General features: G+C 26.8%; 3 protein-coding genes across 9 annotated transcripts; 2 read left to right on the top strand and 1 right to left on the bottom strand.

The window, feature by feature from the left end:
• Positions 1-5,198: 5,198 nt before the first annotated feature.
• Positions 5,199-9,349, top strand: LOC101494075 (phosphatidylglycerophosphate phosphatase 1, chloroplastic/mitochondrial). 6 transcript variants are annotated; one of them, XM_012716330.3, is made up of 8 exons: positions 5,199-5,364; positions 6,672-6,700; positions 6,923-6,935; positions 7,404-8,159; positions 8,266-8,343; positions 8,507-8,580; positions 8,657-8,764; positions 9,127-9,349. In XM_012716330.3, exons 4-8 carry the CDS (start codon positions 7,472-7,474, stop codon positions 9,238-9,240), a joined length of 1,062 nt encoding a protein of 353 aa, XP_012571784.1. In that variant the 5' UTR covers positions 5,199-5,364; positions 6,672-6,700; positions 6,923-6,935; positions 7,404-7,471; the 3' UTR covers positions 9,241-9,349. The 6 variants fall into 6 exon arrangements, with proteins under 6 accessions (XP_012571784.1, XP_012571783.1, XP_073225340.1 ...); XM_012716329.3 differs by having other exon boundaries at positions 6,923-7,167; XM_073369239.1 differs by lacking the exon at positions 6,672-6,700 and having other exon boundaries at positions 6,923-7,167.
• Positions 9,350-11,449: 2,100 nt separating this feature from the next.
• Positions 11,450-13,608, top strand: LOC101493535 (zeaxanthin epoxidase, chloroplastic). Of its 2 annotated transcripts, none has more exons than XM_004501947.4 (5): positions 11,450-11,864; positions 12,014-12,078; positions 12,160-12,220; positions 12,938-12,973; positions 13,302-13,608. In XM_004501947.4, the coding sequence occupies exons 1-5, from the start codon at positions 11,582-11,584 to the stop codon at positions 13,424-13,426; spliced, it is 570 nt and encodes a 189-aa protein (XP_004502004.1). In that variant the 5' UTR covers positions 11,450-11,581; the 3' UTR covers positions 13,427-13,608. The 2 variants fall into 2 exon arrangements, with proteins under 2 accessions (XP_004502004.1, XP_004502003.1); XM_004501946.4 differs by having other exon boundaries at positions 11,454-11,864; positions 12,938-13,084.
• A 418-nt stretch (positions 13,609-14,026) lies between these two features.
• LOC101493220 (NADH--cytochrome b5 reductase 1-like) lies at positions 14,027-17,935 on the bottom strand. Its single transcript, XM_004501945.3, has 8 exons — positions 17,657-17,935; positions 16,191-16,423; positions 16,002-16,079; positions 15,675-15,755; positions 15,474-15,563; positions 15,064-15,129; positions 14,567-14,653; positions 14,027-14,318 (listed from the first exon to the last, which is right to left on the bottom strand). The coding sequence occupies exons 1-8, from the start codon at positions 17,766-17,768 to the stop codon at positions 14,226-14,228; spliced, it is 840 nt and encodes a 279-aa protein (XP_004502002.1). The 5' UTR covers positions 17,769-17,935; the 3' UTR covers positions 14,027-14,225.
• Between the last annotated feature and the right edge of the window lie 5,153 nt (positions 17,936-23,088).

Raw genomic sequence — 23,088 nt, 5'->3', positions numbered from 1 at the left:
TTTTAATAATTAATGTGAATATGATGGATTTCAAATTACATGAATATCTTTTAAAAAAATAGATATGTTCAAATTAATCGAATTTATAAAAAATGATAGATACGTACTATGATGGATGATGGTTTCAATTTTTTTATTAAATTGAATTCAATTTTACAAACACTTGCTATTAATTGTCCCGTAATATTCATGATTCTTAAGAGTCATACTTAATACATAAAAAAAAAATATGAGAGATAGTAAATTTTCATGATACATGTTAAATTTAAATAATTGAAAAATAACACTATAATAAATAATTTGAATCAATTATATTAAAATAATATAAAATAAACACAATTGATTTATCTAATACAGAAAATTAAATTATGTTTTATTTATTATTTTTAATTAAAATTTGTAACACTTAAATTTCTAACTTATAACTAAAATTTTAGATCGTACATTAATTTTAAAACTAAATTCTCAATCAAAATTCAGGAGTTTGTTTGCTCCTTATTGTACAAAAGAATTCAAAAATTAATGTAAAGTTATTTAGAAAAATAATTAAAAAATTGTATGTATATTTTTTTAAGCAGAGTATAAAAATTAAAAGTTTTCAAAATAAATAACAACAAAAATAATTGTCATATGAAAGAATTAGATGTAAAAACATTCAAATTAAAATTTTATAGTGTATTTGTCTCTTTAATATATACTTAATTCAAGAAAGTCTCATGGTGCAGGAATATACTAATCGATCAATATTTTTTTAATATTTTTTATTCATTTGTATCATTCTATTTTTCTTATTATAAAAATTACTAGAGACTCTTGCATTCACACGTGTCCAATTTCTTAGTTACATATGTGTCATCTATATAGTTTTGTTTTTTTTTTTATATTGAGTGTATTATGATTGCTCTAATTTTTATGTAGTCCATATTAAAAAAAATATATTAATTTTAGATGATTTTTTAATAATAAATTACAATTAATATATTATTAGTATCATCAGTTTTATATATAATATAAACAAAAAAAAAACAAATTTGTATAATTTGTTACGTGTTTTTATTATATTTATCTTGTATTTGTATAATGACAAATATTTATACCATAGCTTTTAAAAAAAATAATTAATGATAAATACACGTTTCATATTTTTTTTACATATTATTAGTGACAAATATTTATCTCATAATTTTTTTATATTTATCAGTGACAAATATTTAATCTATATTTATTTGTAGACCAGTGATAAATATTTATCACGTATTATTTTGTATTTATTAATGATAAATATTTAGTTTGTGCAATTTTAATATTTATCAGTGATAAATATTTATCTTATATATATATATATATATATATATATATATATATATTTTATATATTTTATTATTGATAAATATTCTTTTATGTGTTTTTTACATTTATTACTTAAAAATATTTGTCCCGTGCATATTTCATGTATCAATGACATATATTTTTTTATATTTATTAGTGATAAATATATATCGCTCATGTTTAATGTATCATTGACATATATTTATCATGTGTTATTTTATACTTATTATGTGTTTTTATATTGATCAATGCAAACATAAGTTTAATTTAAAAATATTTGTATCATTTTTTATATTGACGTGTGAAAAATTATAGTTAGTTAATTGCTCTTATTTTATTTGACAAATATTTATTTCATATATTTTTAATATTTTTTTAATATTTTTTGTGATAAATATTTGTCTTGCATATTTTATTGGTTACAAATATTTGTCATGTATTTTTTATATTTACCAATCACAAATATATGTCATGTATTGTCTTTATATATCAAAAACAAATCTTTTTTATGTACTTTTTAATATCTATAAGTGACAAATATGTGTTCCGTATTTTTTATTTATCAATGACAAATAAAATATGTGTTATCCTATATTTTAAAAATATTTACCAATGACATATATTTGACCCATGTTTTTTATGTATCAATGATAAATATTTGTTTCGTATTTTTTAGGTATAATTATTCATATGGTCTATTGACTTAATTTTATATAACACTTTAGTCATTAATTTTTTTTTCTTTTCGATTTGGTCCTTTATTTAATTTTAAATAAACAATTTGATTCTTTATGTTTTAAAATGTCAACGATGTTATCATTTTTTACAAAAATTCATCAAAAATTTCAAACAAAACTTATAAAACTAATTATAATCTTCAATATAATGCAAATTTCATCAACTTTATAACTCAAAACTCCAAATAAACTCATATTTTTATTTTTTATATTTTCTAATTTTTGTAATAAAATTAAATAAAGGACCAAATCATAAAGAAAAAAAAAGATAAATGACTGAAGTGTTATTTGAAATTAAACTGCATAAGCAATTGTGCCCATCTTTTTTTATAGATGATTCATATTTATCGTGTGATTTTTATATTTATTATTGAAAAATATTTATTCTTTTTAATATTTATTATTCACAAATCTATATTTTGTAGTCTTATTTTAATTTTATTGTATAAAATATTGACTCTGTTGAACAATATTTTAGCAAAAGTTTACTTAAAAAAAGACATGTATTGATGCATGTTTTGAATTAGTAAAATATTTTATTAAATACTTAAAATAAATATAAACAAAATTTACAAATATTATACGCTCCGATGGGGCTAGTCTGTAATACTATTGTTTGAAAGTTAGCTTTTGTACCCCCCATTTAAACTTGTACCCCCCAATTTAATGTTTTTTGAGTGAAATACCCAAAATAACCTTAAATCAAAACTGTTGTACCCCACACTTGAAAAATCCGGAAAAGTGAGTTTTTCTGAAAAAAAAATTTTACCGGAAATTTCAAGAGAATTGAAATTTCCGGTAGTTCAAAATCAATACCGGAAATTTGAAATTTCCGGTTGCCTTCCCGGAAATTTGAAATTTCCGGTATGCATTTTTAACTACCAGATTTTTCAATTTTCCGGTTTGTTTACCAGAAATTTCATTCCTTTTTGAAATTTCCGGTACACTGCTTCACTTTTTGGGCAGGAGCAACCCCAGCAAATTTTTGAAACCACCGGATTTTTGAAATTTCTGGATTAACTACCGGAAATTTCATTGACCAAATTTCCAGTAATAAATATAACTACCGAAAATTTAGTTGCAAAAAATTACTTACCGGAAATTTCAACAAGGGTTCAGATTTTGGCAGTTATCATTATCATTATCATTATTATTATTATTATTATTATTATTATTATTATTATTATTATTATTATTATTATTATTATTATTTTTTTTTTTTATTTATAAAAAAAAAGTTATTATAATATAACAAGTTGTTTGTTTTGACTCATCTATTTAACTGTATTTTTTTCTCTAATTTAATATATTTTATTTAATACTATTAATAAAAAAAATTAAATTGAAGAAAAAAAAAATACATCCTAAAATTTTGCCACAAACAAAACTGTCCCTAATATTTTGCCTATAAAATACATATTTTCTTAACAACTCTCTCCTATTTTTATTCCGATCTAATAAAAAAATTAATAAAATATTGTTAATATAATTAAAAAATAATAATAAAAATATTTAAAAAATATATAAAGTTTTAATAATATAATTTACTTTACTTTATTGTTATTATTAATATTAATATAATTTATTTTATTAATTAATTTATAAATAATTTCCGGTATTCATTTATAACTACCGGAAATTTCATTCATTCTGAAATTTCCGGTATTCATTTATAACTACCGGAAATTTCATTCATTCTGAAATTTCCGGTATTCATTTATAACTACCGGAAATTTCATTCATTCTGAAATTTCCGGTATTCATTTATAACTACCGGAAATTTCATTCATTCTGAAATTTCCGGTATTCATTTATAACTACCGGAAATTTCATTCATTCTGAAATTTCCGGTATTCATTTATAACTACCGGAAATTTCATTCATTCTGAAATTTCCGGTATTCATTTATAACTACCGGAAATTTCATTCATTCTGAAATTTCCGGTATTCATTTATAACTACCGGAAATTTCATTCATAAAGAAATTTTCGGTATTCATTTATAACTACCGGAAATTTCAAAAATGAAATTTCCGGTATTCATTTATAACTACCGGAAATTTCATTCATTCTGAAATTTCCGGTATTCATTTATAACTACCAGAAATTTCATTCATTCTGAAATTTCCGGTAAGTAACATTTTTCATTTATAACTATCGGAAATTTGATTCATGAATGAAATTTCCGGTAATTTTTTTTTTTTTTAAATTTTTACAGTTTTATCAAGGGTAGTTTGGACATTTAAAAATAAAATTTTTAAATGAGGGGGGTACAGGGTTAATTGAGGGGGTACAAAAGCCAACTTTGCTATTGTTTGTATTAAAAAATTGAAAATAAAATAGAAATTGAATATATTTTGGTTAAAAATATTAATTCACGTAAAAATAAACTATGATTAATTTATATAATTATAATATGTACACTATACAAACGTTAAGTCTACCAATTAATCTTTTATGATTTATTATTTATATTGTAGATTAAATAGTTAACTCATTTAATATAAATATTTAAATAGTATAATAAATACCAAAAAAATATTTAAATAATATAACACATACAAATAATTTTTTGTTTTGAAAAATTTAAATCATTATTTAATAATAAATTGAAACTACATTCTAGATATCTTAAAACTTATATAAATTAGGATAATTTTCACAATCTCGATAATAAACTTATATTTGAATAATTAAAAATCATTATATATATTTTAAAAATTTAATCAAAACTAAAATTTATAATATTGAATTATTTAATAACATTTAATTATTCATACAATAATATTAATTATAATTGTATTTATTGAAAGACGTAGCTCTAAATTAAAATTATTAAAATCTCATGATCCATTTAGTTGCGAGTTTCTAGTTTTTAAGTTTTGAAGTTTAAAATTTAGATGAAATTGTTTTCTACTTTAATTTGAAATAAATTTTTATTAAAATTAAAATTAATCCAATTTTTCTTACGTAACTAATTAAGATGGGTATATTAAATTCACTAGTTTATTTAGATGTAACTGACAGAAAAATTGGGTGAATAACAATTTCAAAATTGGAAATTGAATTTTACCTATTCTTACGTAAAGTTAGTAATTGAAAAAAGATATAGGTGTGAATAGCAAAAGTGATAAGGTTTTTTGTTTATTGTTTCTCTTCTTACACTCACTTCTATCGTCTCAAAATTCCTAAACCATCCTGACTTTGCCATCACCCAATACCATCGACCTTCCACCTTCCGGCAGCGTTTCCCGGCAACCCGGCACCGTCATTCCTTCTTTCTCCATCGTTTAGTTCTGGTTGGTTTCTATTCATCCTTACCAAGTTTTTATCTTATTTATTCTTCTTTTATGTTGTTTCAATGGTTGTTTTGATTCTCATTTTGAACATTTTAGTTTTGTTTTGATTATTTTTTTGGTGCGTTGTTTCATTGAATTATTGTTCTTCTATTATGTTGATTTTTTTTTCCAAACATAGTGCCTATTTTGTGAAGGAGGGGAGAATGTTTTTTTTTTCAAAAATTGTTACTTGATTTTTTTCTCTTATTTGAGATTGATTTTCACGTGGTTTATTCACTGTAGCCTTGAAATCGTGACTTGCAAATGATTTTTTTAAAAATGTTGGTTATGATGAATAAATTATTAATGTTTTTGCAAGAAAAAATAGAATGGTGGCGAGTTTTTATTTTTATAGTTCGCCCAGGTCACCAAATATCTTAGGACTGACCCTGACACTATAGCATAGCGGAATTTAAACAAATTGTTATTGTTTCGCGATACAATATTTAGTATATATTGTTATCAACTAGAGGTTATAGTGGCTCTATTGCATTGCTAGTGGAATTTGAACAAATCTTTGTTTTCTGCTATTTGCGATTGAATTTTTATTGCTTGTACCTAGAACTTTGGATACTATCTTGTGTTTAGTCGGCCTGGAGGGATTATTTTGAAGGGGAATTAAAATTTAATTGAGATGAATTTTACCCCTAATTATTGGTTTCAGGTTATAAAAGCACTTAGTTTAAGCAATGCAAAAAACAAGTTTTTTCCACTACCTTGTTAACGGGGTTAAATTGTTGTTGTGGTTACGGTTATCTTACAATCCTTATTGGGGGAAATTCCAAACAAACGTGTCCACAATTGCATTAGAGATGCAATCACTGTTGTCAAATAGCAATTATAGTGGCGCTATAACACTGTAGCATGGAAGAATTTGAACAAAATGATATTTTTCATAAGCTGCGATTGACAACACTGGATGCACTTGTCAGAGACCACTAAAACCGTTGTGTTATAGGTGCTATGTAGTTGCATTGCAGACCACAATTTAAAAACTTACTTATTAACACAATCCAAAATAATACTTTGTTGTTGTTGTTGTTGTTATTCAATACCAAGTTGCATTGGTAAGTAGGGTTCATAATGTTTTAGTAACATAGGTTGCAGGATAGTGCCTTCTCATTTGATTCATATCTGTACTGCACTTTTACTCTTCTGATTCTGACAGGTCAATTTTTCATATAATGTTTTTAAAAGTTTTAGTTCAGAGATTCTGAGTATTCCTTTGCGACTAAATTTTCTGCAAATTTTCTTTTTCATTTTTGCAGGTGATTAATACAGGATAATTACCTGATAGGTTAGTGTTGACTGTTGATTCATGATTTCACATGTGGGTTGTTTCTGCCATTCCATGATTTTTTAGTTCACTGTGAAGATAAATAAATGCCAGACTGCTAGTAAATTGATCTTAAACCCCATATTTGTGAGCATATGTACAGTTATCTTTTCATTTCTGCATCATTATAAACTCAATTGATTTATTGGGATGACTAATAATGATCAACAATGTCTATAACAGATGGTGACTATTGGTAAGTGGTAACAACCAACAAGTCTCTTGCTTTTGGTTATGGTTCTGGATCTAGGGTGGATATCATAGTGCATGACCTTGGGGATTGTGTTTTAGTTCCATGCCTTTAAGATTACCATTACTGTATTACATACCTTGTTTATAGACATTCAATATTATTTTGGCACTGGCTGGACCATGAAGCAATGAGTGGCAACAACTCTAGCTTGGCTGCAATGTTTTTCAATGAGAAGGTTTCGTAACAATTACTATGTATTATATCCTTTTGGTTGGGGGTATTCATGTTATTCGTTTCTTTTTCAAATTTTCATTCTGTACATATTCTTTTATGTACGATGCTATTGCTAATCTTCATTGTACTTTCATTGGTGTTACATTTGTTGTTTGTGATTTATAAATATAAAACCTAAATACAAGTTTGTTTTAATCTTAATATGTCTAATTTTACTAATCATTATTATTATAATAGCGATCATTGAAGTATACACCTGTAGCAGCATGTGGTCAGGCATTAATTAAGCAAGAAAAACTATAAAAATGCTGTCTACTAGTGCTGCTGCTCAGCTTTCGAGTTTCTGGTACCGCATTCCCAACCATCTTAGCGTCCATCATCACGCCCAACAAAAGAGAAAACTCACCACTATATCGCTTGCCAATGCAGATAGCCAAATCCCTCTCAGAAACTTCTATGGTCTAAGTCTTGCACACAGTTCCAGCAAAGGGTTAGAAAGCAATTACAGGTCTAGATACAATTCCAACTCAAATCAAAACCACAAACACCTATTCATTCTTCAATTCTTCTCACATGCTGACTCAGAAGATACCAGTAATAAAAAACCAGAAACCAGAAACCACAGTCAACATCAAGTAGACAAACAAAGTGCATTCAAGGAAAACGACAAAAACAGGGTACTTTTCACTAAGATGTGGTGGGTAGATATGAAAGCAGCATTTGGCCAAAGAATCAACTTGGAGGGCATTGTATGTTCAACTATGGTGATCTTAAAAGACCCAAAATTGGCAGTGCCCCATATTTCAGTTCCTGATATAAGATACATTGACTGGGCAGCTCTGCGTAGAAAGGGATTTAAGGGGGTTGTCTTTGACAAAGATAATACTATTACAGCACCCTACTCTTTAACGCCCTGGCCTCTGCTTGAGTCTGCATTGGAATGTTGTAAATCAGAGTTTGGTCCAGATATTGCTGTATTTAGTAACTCAGCTGGTAATTCTAACATGAAGCATTTCAAAGTTGTTCCAAAATTATGGCAGTAGTTGTTCACTCAATCAAATAACGTGTTTTGTGTTGCTTTATTGATATTGTAAATCAGGACTTCGCGAGTACGACCATGATGGTTCAAAAGCTAGGAATCTTGAGAAAACACTGGGAATTAAAGTCATCAGACACAGTGAGTGGTGCCTTTTCTGTTTGGAATTTATTTCTGTAATGTTTGTTTTATCCTGAAAATAAATGTCATTTTAAGATTGTGTTAAAATGTTAGGATTGTGAAAATTCCCAGGGAGAATTGACACTACGATTATTGTTGAAACATGTATGTATGTATGCTGCAGGAGTGAAGAAGCCAGGTGGCACAGCTGAAGAAGTTGAAAAGCATTTTGGCTGTGAATCATCACAATTAATCATGGTAGATAAGAGAATTTTGTAATGTTTATTTACTTAGATATTATCTTGTAGTTTGATTCATAAATATTCCGAGGCAGGTGGGTGATCGGCCCTTCACTGACATTGTTTATGGCAATCGAAATGGGTTTCTAACTATTTTGACCGAGCCATTGAGTCTTGCAGAGGAGCCATTTATTGTTAAGCAGGTAAGTTTTTCATATTAATCTTTTCTCTTTTGGGTGCTAGAAATGTTGAATTTGATTTCAGTTTAATAGTAGAAGAAATTTCATTCAAAGAAGAGAATGAAGAGTTCATTCAATAAGACACATACTATAACAAGAATAAACATAATTAAGCTGATAAATTCATCAAGTATAAAAGCTTCCACACCTCTTTTAGAGATGATTAATGAAACTAGATTGACGATCCTTTGCTCAACCTTGTACATTTTGAGTTATGAATATTGAATATTGATGCATTTTATGTTTTATCAAAAATCCATTTGTAAACAAATAGAAGTGTAATGACATTTCTTTCTGATAAGTAATAATGTTATCATGAATGATAGGTGAGGAAGCTAGAAACTACATTTGTAAATTACTGGTCTAGAAGAGGGTTGAAGCCACTTGAACAGAAGTTATTGCCAGATCCAATACATTGTGTCAAAGAGCCACGTCCTTGATAGACTTGTCTCCAAGACACACTAATTTTGTGGGTCATTAGAATACTGCCATTTTGTAATGCATACAAGTTAATTTTTATTAAATTATTTAGGTTTATTTTTTATCAAACTGGAAATTTACCCCCACCCCCAACCTATCTTTTTGGTAAGGTATCTTCTCTACTTAATCTCGTGTTCCCTCATAATAGGGGTAGACAAATTAGAAAATGAAATTTCAAAACATTTTTTTACGATTTAAATTTCATTTCAAACAATTTTCACCCTAATTTTTTTTAACTCAAGGCAGAAGTGAGTAGTTTGTCCTTTCCAAGGGATCAAATTATTATTTGGTGCACAAAAAACTGGACAATGTAATGTTACACAAGCAATTTAATTATTTTGATTTGACATCAAGTTAAGGATTAGTAATTAATAAATGGTTTTTATAAAGGGTTGAGTTGTCACGCAACAACAGTGTGATTTTTTTAAGCAAGTATTCAAACCTATTATACCATAATGTTATGCTTAGATCAGATGCATAGGTTTTATTTTAACACTATATCAAATAATTTTTCTATAAATTTTAAAAAGTTAGATTAACTATCACGAGTATAAATGATCTTTGGATAAGAAGTTATGGTCAAGAATGAATTAATAGCAAGTACATGACTTCGAACTCTTATTAAAATAATATTAGATCTGATTTTTTTTTAATCTTTTGATTAAATTTTAGATTATCAAAATTCCTTTTACGTGAGAATTGTTTGAATTGTTTAATACCAAAATGATCACAAGTATTAAAGTTAATATCATGTTATACACTATATCTTTATATGTAATATAACACTAATTTAGTTACATTATTCAATAATATGATGTGGGATCTCTAGAATTTATTCATTTTTTATTCTTCATTCTACAAATTCTTTGTTTATAACTCCAGTTATAAAGTTGATTTAATTTTCACTTACTTTTTTTAATTCATTTCATATAAATGCTACACAATATTTTAATTATATTTTAATAATTAAAATGTAACAATTATAAATTTCCACAAAATATATAAAAACATAATCATCACATATTAAAAATCAATAATCAAACTTATGAACAAACAATCTAATGAAATTTAAATTAAAATAAATAAAAAATATTAAAACACAGTCATTTAAATTAATAAGTGTTTGCAAAATAAAAATAAAAATATATAACAACAAATGATATTTTTTTTAAACTAAAAATATTAAGTTATACATTAAATATTTTTTAAGTAATATATAATTTGTGTTTATTTTTTTCTTATTAGTGCTCGAATACATATTATATTTCTCTAATAAAAAAAAATTATTTGTCGATATAAATTGTTCATGAAAACAAAAACACTCATTTCAAAATATTAAACTTATAGATTTGATGAAGAATAAATAAGAGCACAATTTCAATTAACGATAAAATAATCAAAATGAAGTAGTGATGTCTTATTATTCCCAACATTATTTCGTATTTTTGTGGTAAAAAATAGTATTTTGAGTTTGTTCATTATATACCCTCTCTAAAAAGATAATTAAATCAAAATATTTTGAAGCAAACATGTGGCATAACATTAAGTAGAAATGTCAAATGTTTAAGTAGAAATGATACATGAAATATAAAATATAAGAAATAATAGTTCATTCAATTAGTAAAAAAAGAATAAAGAAATAATAGTACTCAATATAAAAAATAAAACAAGATAAAACGTAAAAGAAAAATAAAAATAATGATCGTATAAAAATTAATGCTTACGAATATATCTCAAATCAATGATTGCAGATATATATTCTATTTTTTATAGGAAAAAAATATTCCATAATGATCAAATGTTTAAAATAAAATAAAAAATATATAAATAATCACTAATCTTTTTTTTAATAATACCACTCATATTTTATTTTAATTTTAATTGTATATACAAACAATTATTCATCTGTTTTTATTATATTTTTTAGAGCGAAAACTTTTCATTTTATTTTAAACTTTTCAATTATTTCTATTTCGTTTATTATTTTGTTATACACCTACTATTTTAGTTGGTATAAATAAAAAAATAAAAAAAATAGTCTATCATAATTAGTGGCATGCAAATTCTTACGAGAGATTAAGTAACTAGCCACCAAAAAGAAAAGTTATCCAATATCTCATTAAGCATTAAATGGCTGCCACATAAACAAGTCTATATCTGATGAAGTCACACCAAGAGCAACTTTATTATTCATCTCTACAATCACCACTAAGCCAAACCCATATGATAATATTAATATATATGAGCATACAACCAGTTTCCATTTATTAGTCACTTTGCTATTACTTAATTCTAGCAAAAATGGAAGGCATTGTAAAATCACTCTACCTAACAAAAATTCCAAAGTCTCAAACCTGCTCAGCTTCTCTGTTGAATTCACCACTTTCATTTCACTCAAATGCCACTTCAGTAACTTTCAATTCAGCAATACAGCACAAATGCTTTCTTTTTCAGCAACAACAACAAAGTGGTGTTATACATCCCAAAGCAAAACAAAAAGGGACTCTGGGAGCTATACATGCATCATTAGAAGCTGCAACTCCAACAACAAATGCTACAGAAAAATGGCTTCTTAAACCAATCGGTCAGTAACACTTACATCTATACAAACAATGATGGAATTAACACTTGAAAAATTGTTAAAATTCTGTCTATATATAATACTTAATCCTTCATGCATGATATTAACAAGGTGTTTTATGACACTGGAAACAAAACCAATGAATTTGATAGGAGATGGTGATACAAGGCATATAGGGTTCAAGGTTGAGATGCCAGGTGCATATGAAATTGCTTCTGTAAGTAATTTCAGCATCACTGATTTGTGTGGCTCAGTATATATGCTTCAGACTAACTGGCTTGGTTTTGAATTATTTTAGAGTGAAGTGACTGTAGGACGTGTTCCAGAGAAAGCTGATCTGGTAATCCCAGTTGCAACAGGTATACTTGATAAATTGTTATTTATTTTTGTTCTTTTTTTCCTACAATTACAAACATGCATCCACTTTTTTTTATTTTTTAAAAAATCATATGAGATTTGAATCTTGTCCCTTGATGTTATAATGTCAAACTCTTACCACTATGTTGACACTCCGGAGATAAACATGCATACACTTAAATAAGGCAAAATCATATTAGTCTATGGATAATGGCCACACTTTATTGAAATACTGTAAGAACACCAACCCTGATTCAAAAGAAAACAAATACAAAAACACAAATAACAAACACATGATATTTGACCGCGGAGTTCGATCAATTGTGCTTATGTCTCCGACTGCAGCTGCATTACCTTTCTATTGATTCAAACTTAGGGTTACAAATTACAACTTATGTTTAAATACTCCAGTTCGGTTTATAAGATTACCGTTGAACCACCTGGCTTGAGCGACCTGCTCACTTATCACTTACTCAATCCATACCCAACAAATACTTCAATATTGTTTTGTGGATGAGACATTTATCTTTTGACTACTCTTTATACTTATGCAAGATCAGCTCCTTAATCTTAGTGTACTATGCTTTGTTTTATCTTTCTTAGAATCACTCAATGAGCCAATTAAATTGGATCATATTCCATTTTAGCCTATTAGGTTTTCTTGACATGTTTTAAACACTAACCTCATTTTCCATTATAAATTGTCTTATACTTTGCAGTGTCTGGTGTGCATGCACGCATTCGGAAAAATCAAGGTAAACTTCTTGTTATGGATTTGGATAGCACCAATGGAACCTTCATTGATGACAAACGGCTGAAACCTGGAGTAGTTGCCACTGTATCTTCTGGGAGTTGTATTATATTTGGTACCTACTCCAACACACAATGTTCCAAAATTCCATATTTCTATTTGGCATTATAAGACTTCAAATTCCAAAGAGATTTTCAAAATGCATTACATCAAAACATTGCTTTGAGAAACAAAGTACTACCAACTCAGGCTTTTTTAACTGGTTAATTTGATGATTGTTTAATGAATATTTAAGAATTTAGCTAATTAAACTATGTGAGTATCAATGCCAGGGGATGCCAATTTGGCTATGTTCCGTGTGTTAAAGGTAGAAGATGAGAAGGATGCAGATACAGCTGAAGAAACAGAAGGTGAATTAGACAATGATGACAAATCTGATACTACTGAAACAAGTTGAACTTCTACTGATTTGTTTTGCGTAGTTAAAAATGTTCAGCTCTGTTTTATAATGCCACTTTGATACAAGCATATTCTCTGTTTGTATTAGGAAGAGATAAATTTGCAGTTTTGATAAGAACATGCATGTTACAAGCAAAAAACTTTAGTTAGACTTTATTTATCTTTTGATCGAACTTTAAATTATTTGGCCCTATTCCCCAGGAATCAAAATCATAGGATTAAGACAAAAAATAAAAAACAAATGATATATAATTAATATGTTTCATAAAAGAAATATGTAAATATATTAAGTACTAATGATAGAATGCAATCAGAAATAAGGCACTTGTTATTACATTGACCAACAAGATTCTTATCTTGAATAAGACCGACTGAAATTCTTATTTCCATGTAAAATATACCACTTGAAAAATTTGAAGAATTAATCATTATAAATTATAATGCATTAGAGTGTGTTGTAGAATGAGTCTTAAGTGTTTACTGGTAAACAAGTTCTCTTGTGAATGTAAGCGAAATATAAATATATAAAGGCTAAACTACAAGTCTACAATCTCTACAAAAAGAAGGGTCAATTCTCTACAATATGTAGAGCAAGCTCTAAAAAATAAGTCTCATCTCATTATTAATAAGCACAAAATGGAGCAATACCCTCCAATGTTACATACAGCACAGGCCAACAAGATTTTTTGACACCAACGTCAAGTGTAAAATTTCTGTAGTGGATTATAGAATTGGCATTTATTCAGTCAAAAAAATCTGAATATTGACATTGGATATATGTCAAATTTATCTAAGAACTAAAACTGAAACTGCATTTGTGGACTGTATCCAAGAGCTTCAAGGTAAGCAGCCATTGCCTTGTTCATGGGAAGTGGTCCACATCTTAATACCTGTAAAATAAATACTTAGTTTAGTAGACAATTGTCACCATAAATGCGTGATATGGAGAAAAGGAAAGGAAACAGTTGATAATCAACTGTTGGTCAAGATGGAACAATTGAGATTACGAGTTATCAACTATCAAAGTCAAGATGTGAACCGTTCAATCTCTATACAACCACTTAAATGAACCAACTTTAGTGACAGTAGGGAATTTAGGTTTGAGAATGGAGGGGTCACATGGTGTACAAAAAATCACCTTGATATCCTGTGCCGGCGCAGGGCAATGTGTTTGGATCATTTCCTTGGATACGAATCCAACTCCACCATTCCATATTTCTGGTGGCTGCAGAGTATATTTGTGTTGAAAACCAACATGAGAATACATTTAAAACATGGATTTCATGCAGTAGATCTATTATAGCAGCACAAAGTAAAGGATTAATTCCGACTAACAAATTACAATAGCTATTCTGAAATGAATACGAAAAAGATTTAATTTATTATATTTATAGTTAGTGTAAAGAGTTTTTATACTATCAATCAATCATGACTATCATATCATTAAAAGCCTATGATTTTTATGATAACTATTTTTAAAGTCACACATATGAATAGTTGTTATGTGCTGACAGTATAAAACATTTTACATTGACATTGTATGAAAGTTAAACTTATAGAAAAATATATATTAGTATCATCAAATTGGTTGGATAAATAGCTATAAAGAAAAGAAGTTGAAAAAAGTTTGATTACCTGATTTAGAACATAATAAACTTTAAATTGATTTGAGAACTTAATTGCCAAGTCATCCAGCTCTTCCTGCAAAAGGAAACATGTAGAATGTATATACATAACTTTTTAACCATAATCCAAGGTTTAGAATTATAGACTATATAGCCCATTCTTATTTTTCATTTTACTGATTTCTGCAACTAAGTTTCCAAAGATATTTGTCTGCTCAATGATTATTTGATTAGTGTTTCCTTACATAAACTGAACAAATTAGGAAATACATAGTTCTTATTTTGTTTAATTTTTCCCATTAAACTGCAGTATCAGTACAACAATCATAAAAGACAATAAAATAAATTTCCCAGTGACGAATTAATTTTATGACTTCTCCATACAATACAATACAAATACAAAGGTTTAGAAGATTTTACCTTCAGAAGAATGTCATCATATGTGACATTGGCATATATCAAACTTATGCTGGTTTTGTCCTGTGGATTTTCTAGTATAGCTCTTGCAACCTCAACAAAAAATAATATATATAATTCTTAAGGATCCAAAGTTTCAAAATACAAAAAATGAAACACCAAAAGAGGGCACATAAGCTCAATAATCCTTTACATATCCAATACCTGAAACATTGGGGTGATGCCAGTGCCACCAGCAATCATTCCAAAAGCTTTTACTTGGTTAGGAAGGTACTTAAAACGTCCCTGGAGATATTAAGCAATTTTAGAAAATAAAGGGTTTTATTATTGCAATATGGAACCATTCATAAACCATAGCCTAATAACTTGTTTTTTTAGAGTAACAAGTATAATACTTTGGCCCGTACCTAACTATCAATTAATTACAGTTCAACTTACTAATCAGGTACCGGCCAAAGTATAATAGAAACTACTCAAATAACAACTAGCTAAAGGATTATTCAAACAAATATAGGGAGAAAATTTATGAACCTTTGGTCCTTTCACAGCTAAGTAATCACCTTCTTGCATCTCCCTAAAGTGATGAGACATTCTTCCTTGTGGATACATCTAATAATTAGCAAAACAGAACAGATAGCAAAAATCAATATGGATAATTCAAAAGAAAGATTGATTAACAATGATAAAATACTAAAAAAACATAAGTTAGTGGTATGTCACCTTAACGACCAATTCAAAGTATCCAACATCAGTATCCAATGTTGTTGGAGTATATGGTTTAATTACTTCTTCACCAAGACTGTCTTTCCCTTTGCAACTGATATGTTGACCAATAGGAAGTCCTAACACTGAGCTAGAACTAGGAAGATCAAATCTGAATGTGGCAACATTATGACTGAGTTGAGTGCGTTTAACAAGTTTAAATTCCTTGAAGTTCTCTGGATCCAAGCAATCTACCAAGAAATGTACAACCTTTAATTATTGTCATGAATCAAATCCTCCCTAAAGCTTTAATTATTAGATGAAGGCCCGTGAATAGTATTTATATCTACCAAACCCCCTTATACTTTGATCAACTTGCTTTGTGCCAAAACTAAATCCTTATTTAGAAGAACATGGAGGGGGATTGATAAAAAATCAAACCTTAAAAGGTTTACATAGTTTTTTTTTTTTGCTGTTAAACCTCCGGTTTCAAAGAGAAAGGGTCCTGATAATTCAGAATTCAGCCATAGATAAGTAAGAATTCAGCCATCGATAAGTAAAGTCCTACCAAATATTGTTTAGGCATGATTTTAAATTTGGATTCTTTCAAACTATTTATCTTTAACCGAATTCCATTTATTCCTTGAGTTCTAATCACTGGGTTTAAGGTTTACATAATTTGAAAAAACATTTATTTATTTATTTTGTGTTTTCATTTTTAATTATAAAAAATACCATTGACTTTTCATTTAGTTTCTTGTCTTCAACAATTTTTATAAGTAATAGAGAAACCATATAAAAATGTTGTTTTCATTGTTTCCTAGATTACTAGGACTTTGCAATTTAGAAGAAACTCAATCAAGAACCAACTATACTTCAAATATTATAATAATTTTTTTATCTTTAACCTTGGAAAATGTATATAGTTAATTTGGAATTCGGTCATAAGGAATGTAAAATCTATTTAAAAATTATTTCAATCAATACCAAACTCGAATTTTTTTATATAATAGGTCTTTAATTAAAATTCATTATTTCATTGAATCCAATCGGTTGATTAATTATTATTATAAATCAAACCAATATATAGTAGTTGCAAATTGCAAGGATATTATAACACACACGAAACACAACAACTGCACAAATAAAATTGTCATGTTATGAGAAAATGAAATTCAACAATTCCTCCAGAATTTTCCTATGATTGTCTTCAAATTGATTACAAACACCCATCTATTCCTTTTTCATCCACCAAAGCATAAAGGATTTTTCCAATAAAAATAAAAACTTTCCCTTAATTAACTAAGTTCTGTTTTTATAATTTTGCAAACACAAGTACTTGATAGCAACCTCACATCACATGTCAAATACAAATTTGACACATCCATCCACAAACATTTTCCTTAAAAAAATCAAAACCAAGACAAGACGAAACCCATTTGAAAAGAAATAATAAAAAAGAAGGTAGAAGACAAAAATGAAACCTTTATGCTTCTTGGTGGTGAGATAGTAATAGTAAGCGGTACCACCAACAATGGCAACAAGAGCTATTGCCATGCTTATCACCTCTACTCTCTGATTATGTACAAATTCCATTTTTTTTTTGAGATCTGAGATTTTCCAATGAAGAATGAGTCTTTGTTCAATTTGTTTGTAAGATATAATATTGGCTACGCATTTTTGGTCAAACTTGGCGGCATTGTCAATGGATCAATATTTCTTCCATTTGCATGAGAACATTTTGCACATGTCACTCCCTCAACAAATATCATGTCTATCTATCTATACATAATAATATTATTTTAGGCCAAGTTTGCCATTTGGCAATCACTGGAACAACCATTATAATTTTAAGTTTCTATTAATAGTATCATTTATTATTAATCTATGATATATTAATTATTAATTTGAATTTTATTATATTATTTTTATTGAAAGTAAGGTTTTAAAAAAAAAATAAAATAATAAGCCATAATTAGGACTTAGGAAATTTAACCCGTGCACCGTGCGGGAAAAAATCGTGTAGACATTCTTGAAGGTGTTAATATTTGTAGTATCTAATCTGAAACTTAAATTTTGTTTCATTCTCATCTATAGTAAACAACATGTTCTCTCATGCTTTATTAGACTTTATCCCATTTTGTAGAGACATTCTTAGTTCATGGTCAAAATTTGATATAAAAAATTAGGACCGGACATGGTTGGTTTTTAAAAAACAACTAAATTATATTTATTTTAAAATTATTATATAATTTAAAATTTATAACAATTTATTTTTTGTTTAAAATGAGCAATAAAATTGGTTATGGTTAAATAATTAATTTCTTATTAGGCAATCGATTTTGACAAATTCAATTTTAAAATTGATTTTTTTTTCTCTTAAAATTGGTTAAAATTCAGTTATTTTTTAATTGATTTTCATATTTTTAATTAATTTAAAAATTTGACATTATATATAGAAAACTTGATATAACTGGTTAATTTAGAGAATTTGATGCATTATGCAACTATGATGACAAAACTACGAGCAAACTTGAACATATTTTTCTTTTCATTATTTTAAACAAATTATCACCATGTAATCAAATAAATAATGAATATATGCAAATTACTATTTATACACCACAACCAACAACACTCTTCAAATTTGACATTCAGATAAAATAGAAGAAAAAAAATGAGAAATCAATAAATGATTTACAACATGGTGAAATTTTGACAAAATATAATATATAACATTTATATAAATATGAAAGAAAAAAATGGTTAAACTTATATAAGATGTCAAAAAGACTAATTTATACAAAATAAAGTAATTAAAGATGAATTATGTTTTTATGCATTATTTTAAAATTGAAGGTATAATCTTTATTTTATACATAAAAAAAAAATATGTTTTTTAGGAAATAGGTTTGTTGTTATGAAAATATAAGAGTTGGTTAAGGTCATAAAAATGGTGAAATTTCTACTGAAAACTCGTGCTACAGGAGAAACGATACGAAACTTAATACTTGTAAAAATGGAGAAAAAATGAAGTACTTTTAAGTTAGGAAGTAATTGAAATGTAGAAAAAGAAGAGATAAATGGAAGCATGAAGTTGGGGTTCAATAATGGCTACCTCGTTATTGTCGTCGAAATCAAAGAAGAAAAATAAATTCTTTTTATTTGTTAATGAGAGAAATAGAGCAACTTGCAATTAATAAATGAGTTCAAGGAAGGATTTAGGGTTCAAATCCAAAAATAAAACATGAGTAGATAATAATCGGATAAAATCTAAATCTAAAAATAAATATCAACTAATTAATTTGGTGCAAATTTTGTGGAGTTTGTCAATAGATAATAGTGAAGGAAAAATTATGTTCATAGCATTTGCGGCGGAATAAAATATTGGATCTATTTTGCGACTAAATTATATTAATAGAATAATATTATAAAAATATACATGACTATAAGTTCTTGGTTGATGATTTTTTTTCTTTCAATTATACCAATTATACGAAGACTCTATGTATATTAACACCGATGCCAATTTTTACCACCAACATATATTTGATTAGTGGAACAAGAAAATTGAACAGTGTGTATATTGTGCAAGGATAGATTGCTTCCACTCAGAGATCATGTGACGGCAATTTGTAAGGACACATACTCCCATCAAATAGAAGTAATTAACATGTTTATTATTGAAAATGTTTAGAAGTAATTAACATATTTATTATTGAAAAACATTTTTTTTTCTTTCATGTACCACCATTCATGAAGAGTAATGTAAATAGATTAGTCAAATTAATTTATTAATTAAAGTAGGCGTCTAGCAACCCTTTTTAATGTTCGGATAGCAAGAACTACTATAAGAATAATGTAACATTTGTCTCTGTGGCTACAGTTCTCGTTTACTCTAAAGCATTATATTATTGTCAAACTCTAATCAGCTAACATCTTTAATTTAAGAAACTCATTTCTTCTTTGATTCAATTTTTCTGATTAGTGTTTTTCATTTTATCATATAGTTCAAACTCATTACCAAGAGTTGAGGGATCTCATATTGATTAATCATTAATTATATAAGTATTTAATTATACTCAATATTTTTTCAACTAGCTTCCTAAGGTATTAGGTTTCTATAATTAAAATACAATAAATAATTTGTTAATTAATATGATAATCTCAACTCCAAAAAAAATTATTATATTTTTTTTATTGACATATTAACGTAATTTTAACTATCAGAAAATCTCAATTGACTCAGTTCAATGATCATATCAACACATATGCATCATCTATATATATATGTAATTTAATAAATGATATCTATTAATATTTATCCAATAAAGACCATCACATATATATTGATCTATCCGAATTATAGATGTCCTACTGACAATAATCATACGATGTATATTGAAATATTAAAAGACCTATTTTTCATTATCATAATCTCTATCACGATAATAAGTCTATTATTTTAATAAAGAAAAATCGAATTAACTATTTAATAAAATAATAAAAATAATAATAAAATTTAATACTTTATTAAATCTAAAATTGATTAAATGATTGATTACCTCTTAGCATAACTAATTATTCCCAACAAATAGCCTAATGGTGCCACAATGCTTCATTGAGATTTTATTTTGGGAAGATAAACCAACAAGTGTCAACAATTGTCAACTTATATTTTGATGATTTTTGACTCACTACTGTTCATCACTAATAGTTAAATGTTGTTCACATACTTCTTGAAGTGGCTTTATTAGAGGAGACTTTGAAAAATTTACCTGGTAGTTACAAATTTATACTTTTTCTTTACATGTTTGTGTTCTAAATAACTTTAAAAAAAAAATTGGAATATAAATATGTTTAGAAAATTCAAAAAAGTTTTTCAAAATAAAGTTTAAATTTATAAAACTATTTATGTTTTGAATTTTTTCTTTAACTTTTTCAGAATACATTTATATTTTAAAAAATCTTTTTAAAATTTTTTTAGTACATGAACGTGTTCAAAAAAATTTAAATTTTTTTTCGTTGAGATGCATTATCTATGTTGTTACTTTTAGGCTTTTAGCTAAAGTATTTTCACTTAAGATTAAAAGAGTACGAAAATAAAAATTTATTTACTTTCGAATTTGTTTATAAAAATTTTAAAATTGCAATGAGTATATGTTATTGGTGATTTTTAGTTAAAGAAAATCCAACAATATTTAATCAGTACAATTGTGGGAGTCCATACAAGTTAGAGGGTATACTAATTTGTACGAGAGGTAATTTTGCAAATGAATCCAAAATGACTTCAATTTTTAAAGTTAAAATTAGTTCAAAAAAGGTTTTTGGATAGTTAATTTTGAATAAACAAATTAACTGTACAGTTGAATTGTAAAAGACAGGAAAGTTAACCAAAATAAAAATGGCTCAAAGATAAATATATAAAGTAAAAGTTCTAAAAGTTACATTGCAAAATGAACTTCAAATTTGAATCAACGGTAATAAATAATAGAATTAGAATTTTTAACAGAAGAAAAATAAAAAAATTAAATAAAAATGTAAAGACGTGAAACAAGTACTTCAGGTTTTAAAAAACTTGAATCAATTTTTAGATTTGGAAGTAAGTTTTCGAAGTTTTAAATATGGGACCATTTATAAGTTGTTGGCTAGTATTCGTCGATTTCGTGATAATGGACTATATTTATGTCATCACTGTTCTCCATTAATTGAATATGTTATGTAGGCCAATAGACTTATAATTTTTGCTTTTTTGGGCCTTTGCTTCATTTTAACTTTGTCGAATTCTTTCGTGTTTTGTTGAATTCACCATTTTGGATGGTTTATGTAATATGAAGTTTGACTTTTTCATTAACCTCCATTCAACTCTTCATTTTGTCTAGTAAATCTTTATTTATTGATGAATTTTAATTTGTCAATAATAGATGCCTTAAAGTTTTGGTCTTTTGTCGAAATGACCAAAATTTGTCTATATAATAACTTACAATATTTTTTAATGACATATCTAAATTAAAATTATGTGTCCTATCTTACATAATTCATAAGTCACGAGTCTTATCAAAAGTCACATTTTTTTAAACTTTGTATTAAAATAGAGTGTAGTGTCTTAATTTAATTCTAACAAGTTTTTAAAAAGTCTTTTATAATTTTTTTTAATAAAAAAATGATGTCATGGTTAATTTTGGATAAAGTGACACATTGTGATTGTGTAATTGTTGTTGACTGGACAATATTTAATATTTAAAATTAAAATTTATTTTATGAATTCATTTAATTATTTAATTAAAAACTTAAAATTAATTAATTAATAAGTAAACCAATTAAATAATAAAAACTCAATAATCTTAATCTTTAACCTTAATTTTTATAATAAAAATTCAACAACTTTTATTCTCAAATCATAAATTCTCATATTTGAACTCAAACACTATTTTTCTTAACATTACAGAAATATGTCAAAAGATTGGTTCCATAAGCAAAGAAAGAGGAAGAAAGGTATATAAATCGTCAAGCTATAGTAATGAGGATGGGTTGGAGACACAGCTTTCATTTGATGCCGAAATGAGAATGGTGGGGGACTAAGACAACTCGAAAGGGTCATCACGTATGGGTATAGCTAGTAAATGAAGGGTCCCCTGGTTCAGGCCATTGATGCACCATTGCCTTAAAAGCTACCAATATCACGTCTTCTTTGGGGCAATCTCCTACTATGTTAATTTGTGATTTGCTTATGGAATTAATCTCTAGATATGTTCCTGCAATGTTTAGAAAATTAAGAGATTATAATTTTTAGGGTTTGAATTTAGATATGAGAATTTTTGTTTTGAAGATGAAGAAATTATAATTGAAGGTGAATGTTGTTGAATTTTTATTAAAAAAATTGGGTTTAAAGATTAAGATTATTAAATTTTTATTA

The sequence above is a fragment of the Cicer arietinum genome, chromosome 5 (assembly GCF_000331145.2).
Source record: "Cicer arietinum cultivar CDC Frontier isolate Library 1 chromosome 5, Cicar.CDCFrontier_v2.0, whole genome shotgun sequence".
NCBI classification, from domain to species: domain Eukaryota; kingdom Viridiplantae; phylum Streptophyta; class Magnoliopsida; order Fabales; family Fabaceae; genus Cicer; species Cicer arietinum.
The sequence above is the reverse complement of the archived record's forward strand: the minus strand, read 5'-3'. Positions and strand labels throughout refer to the sequence as shown.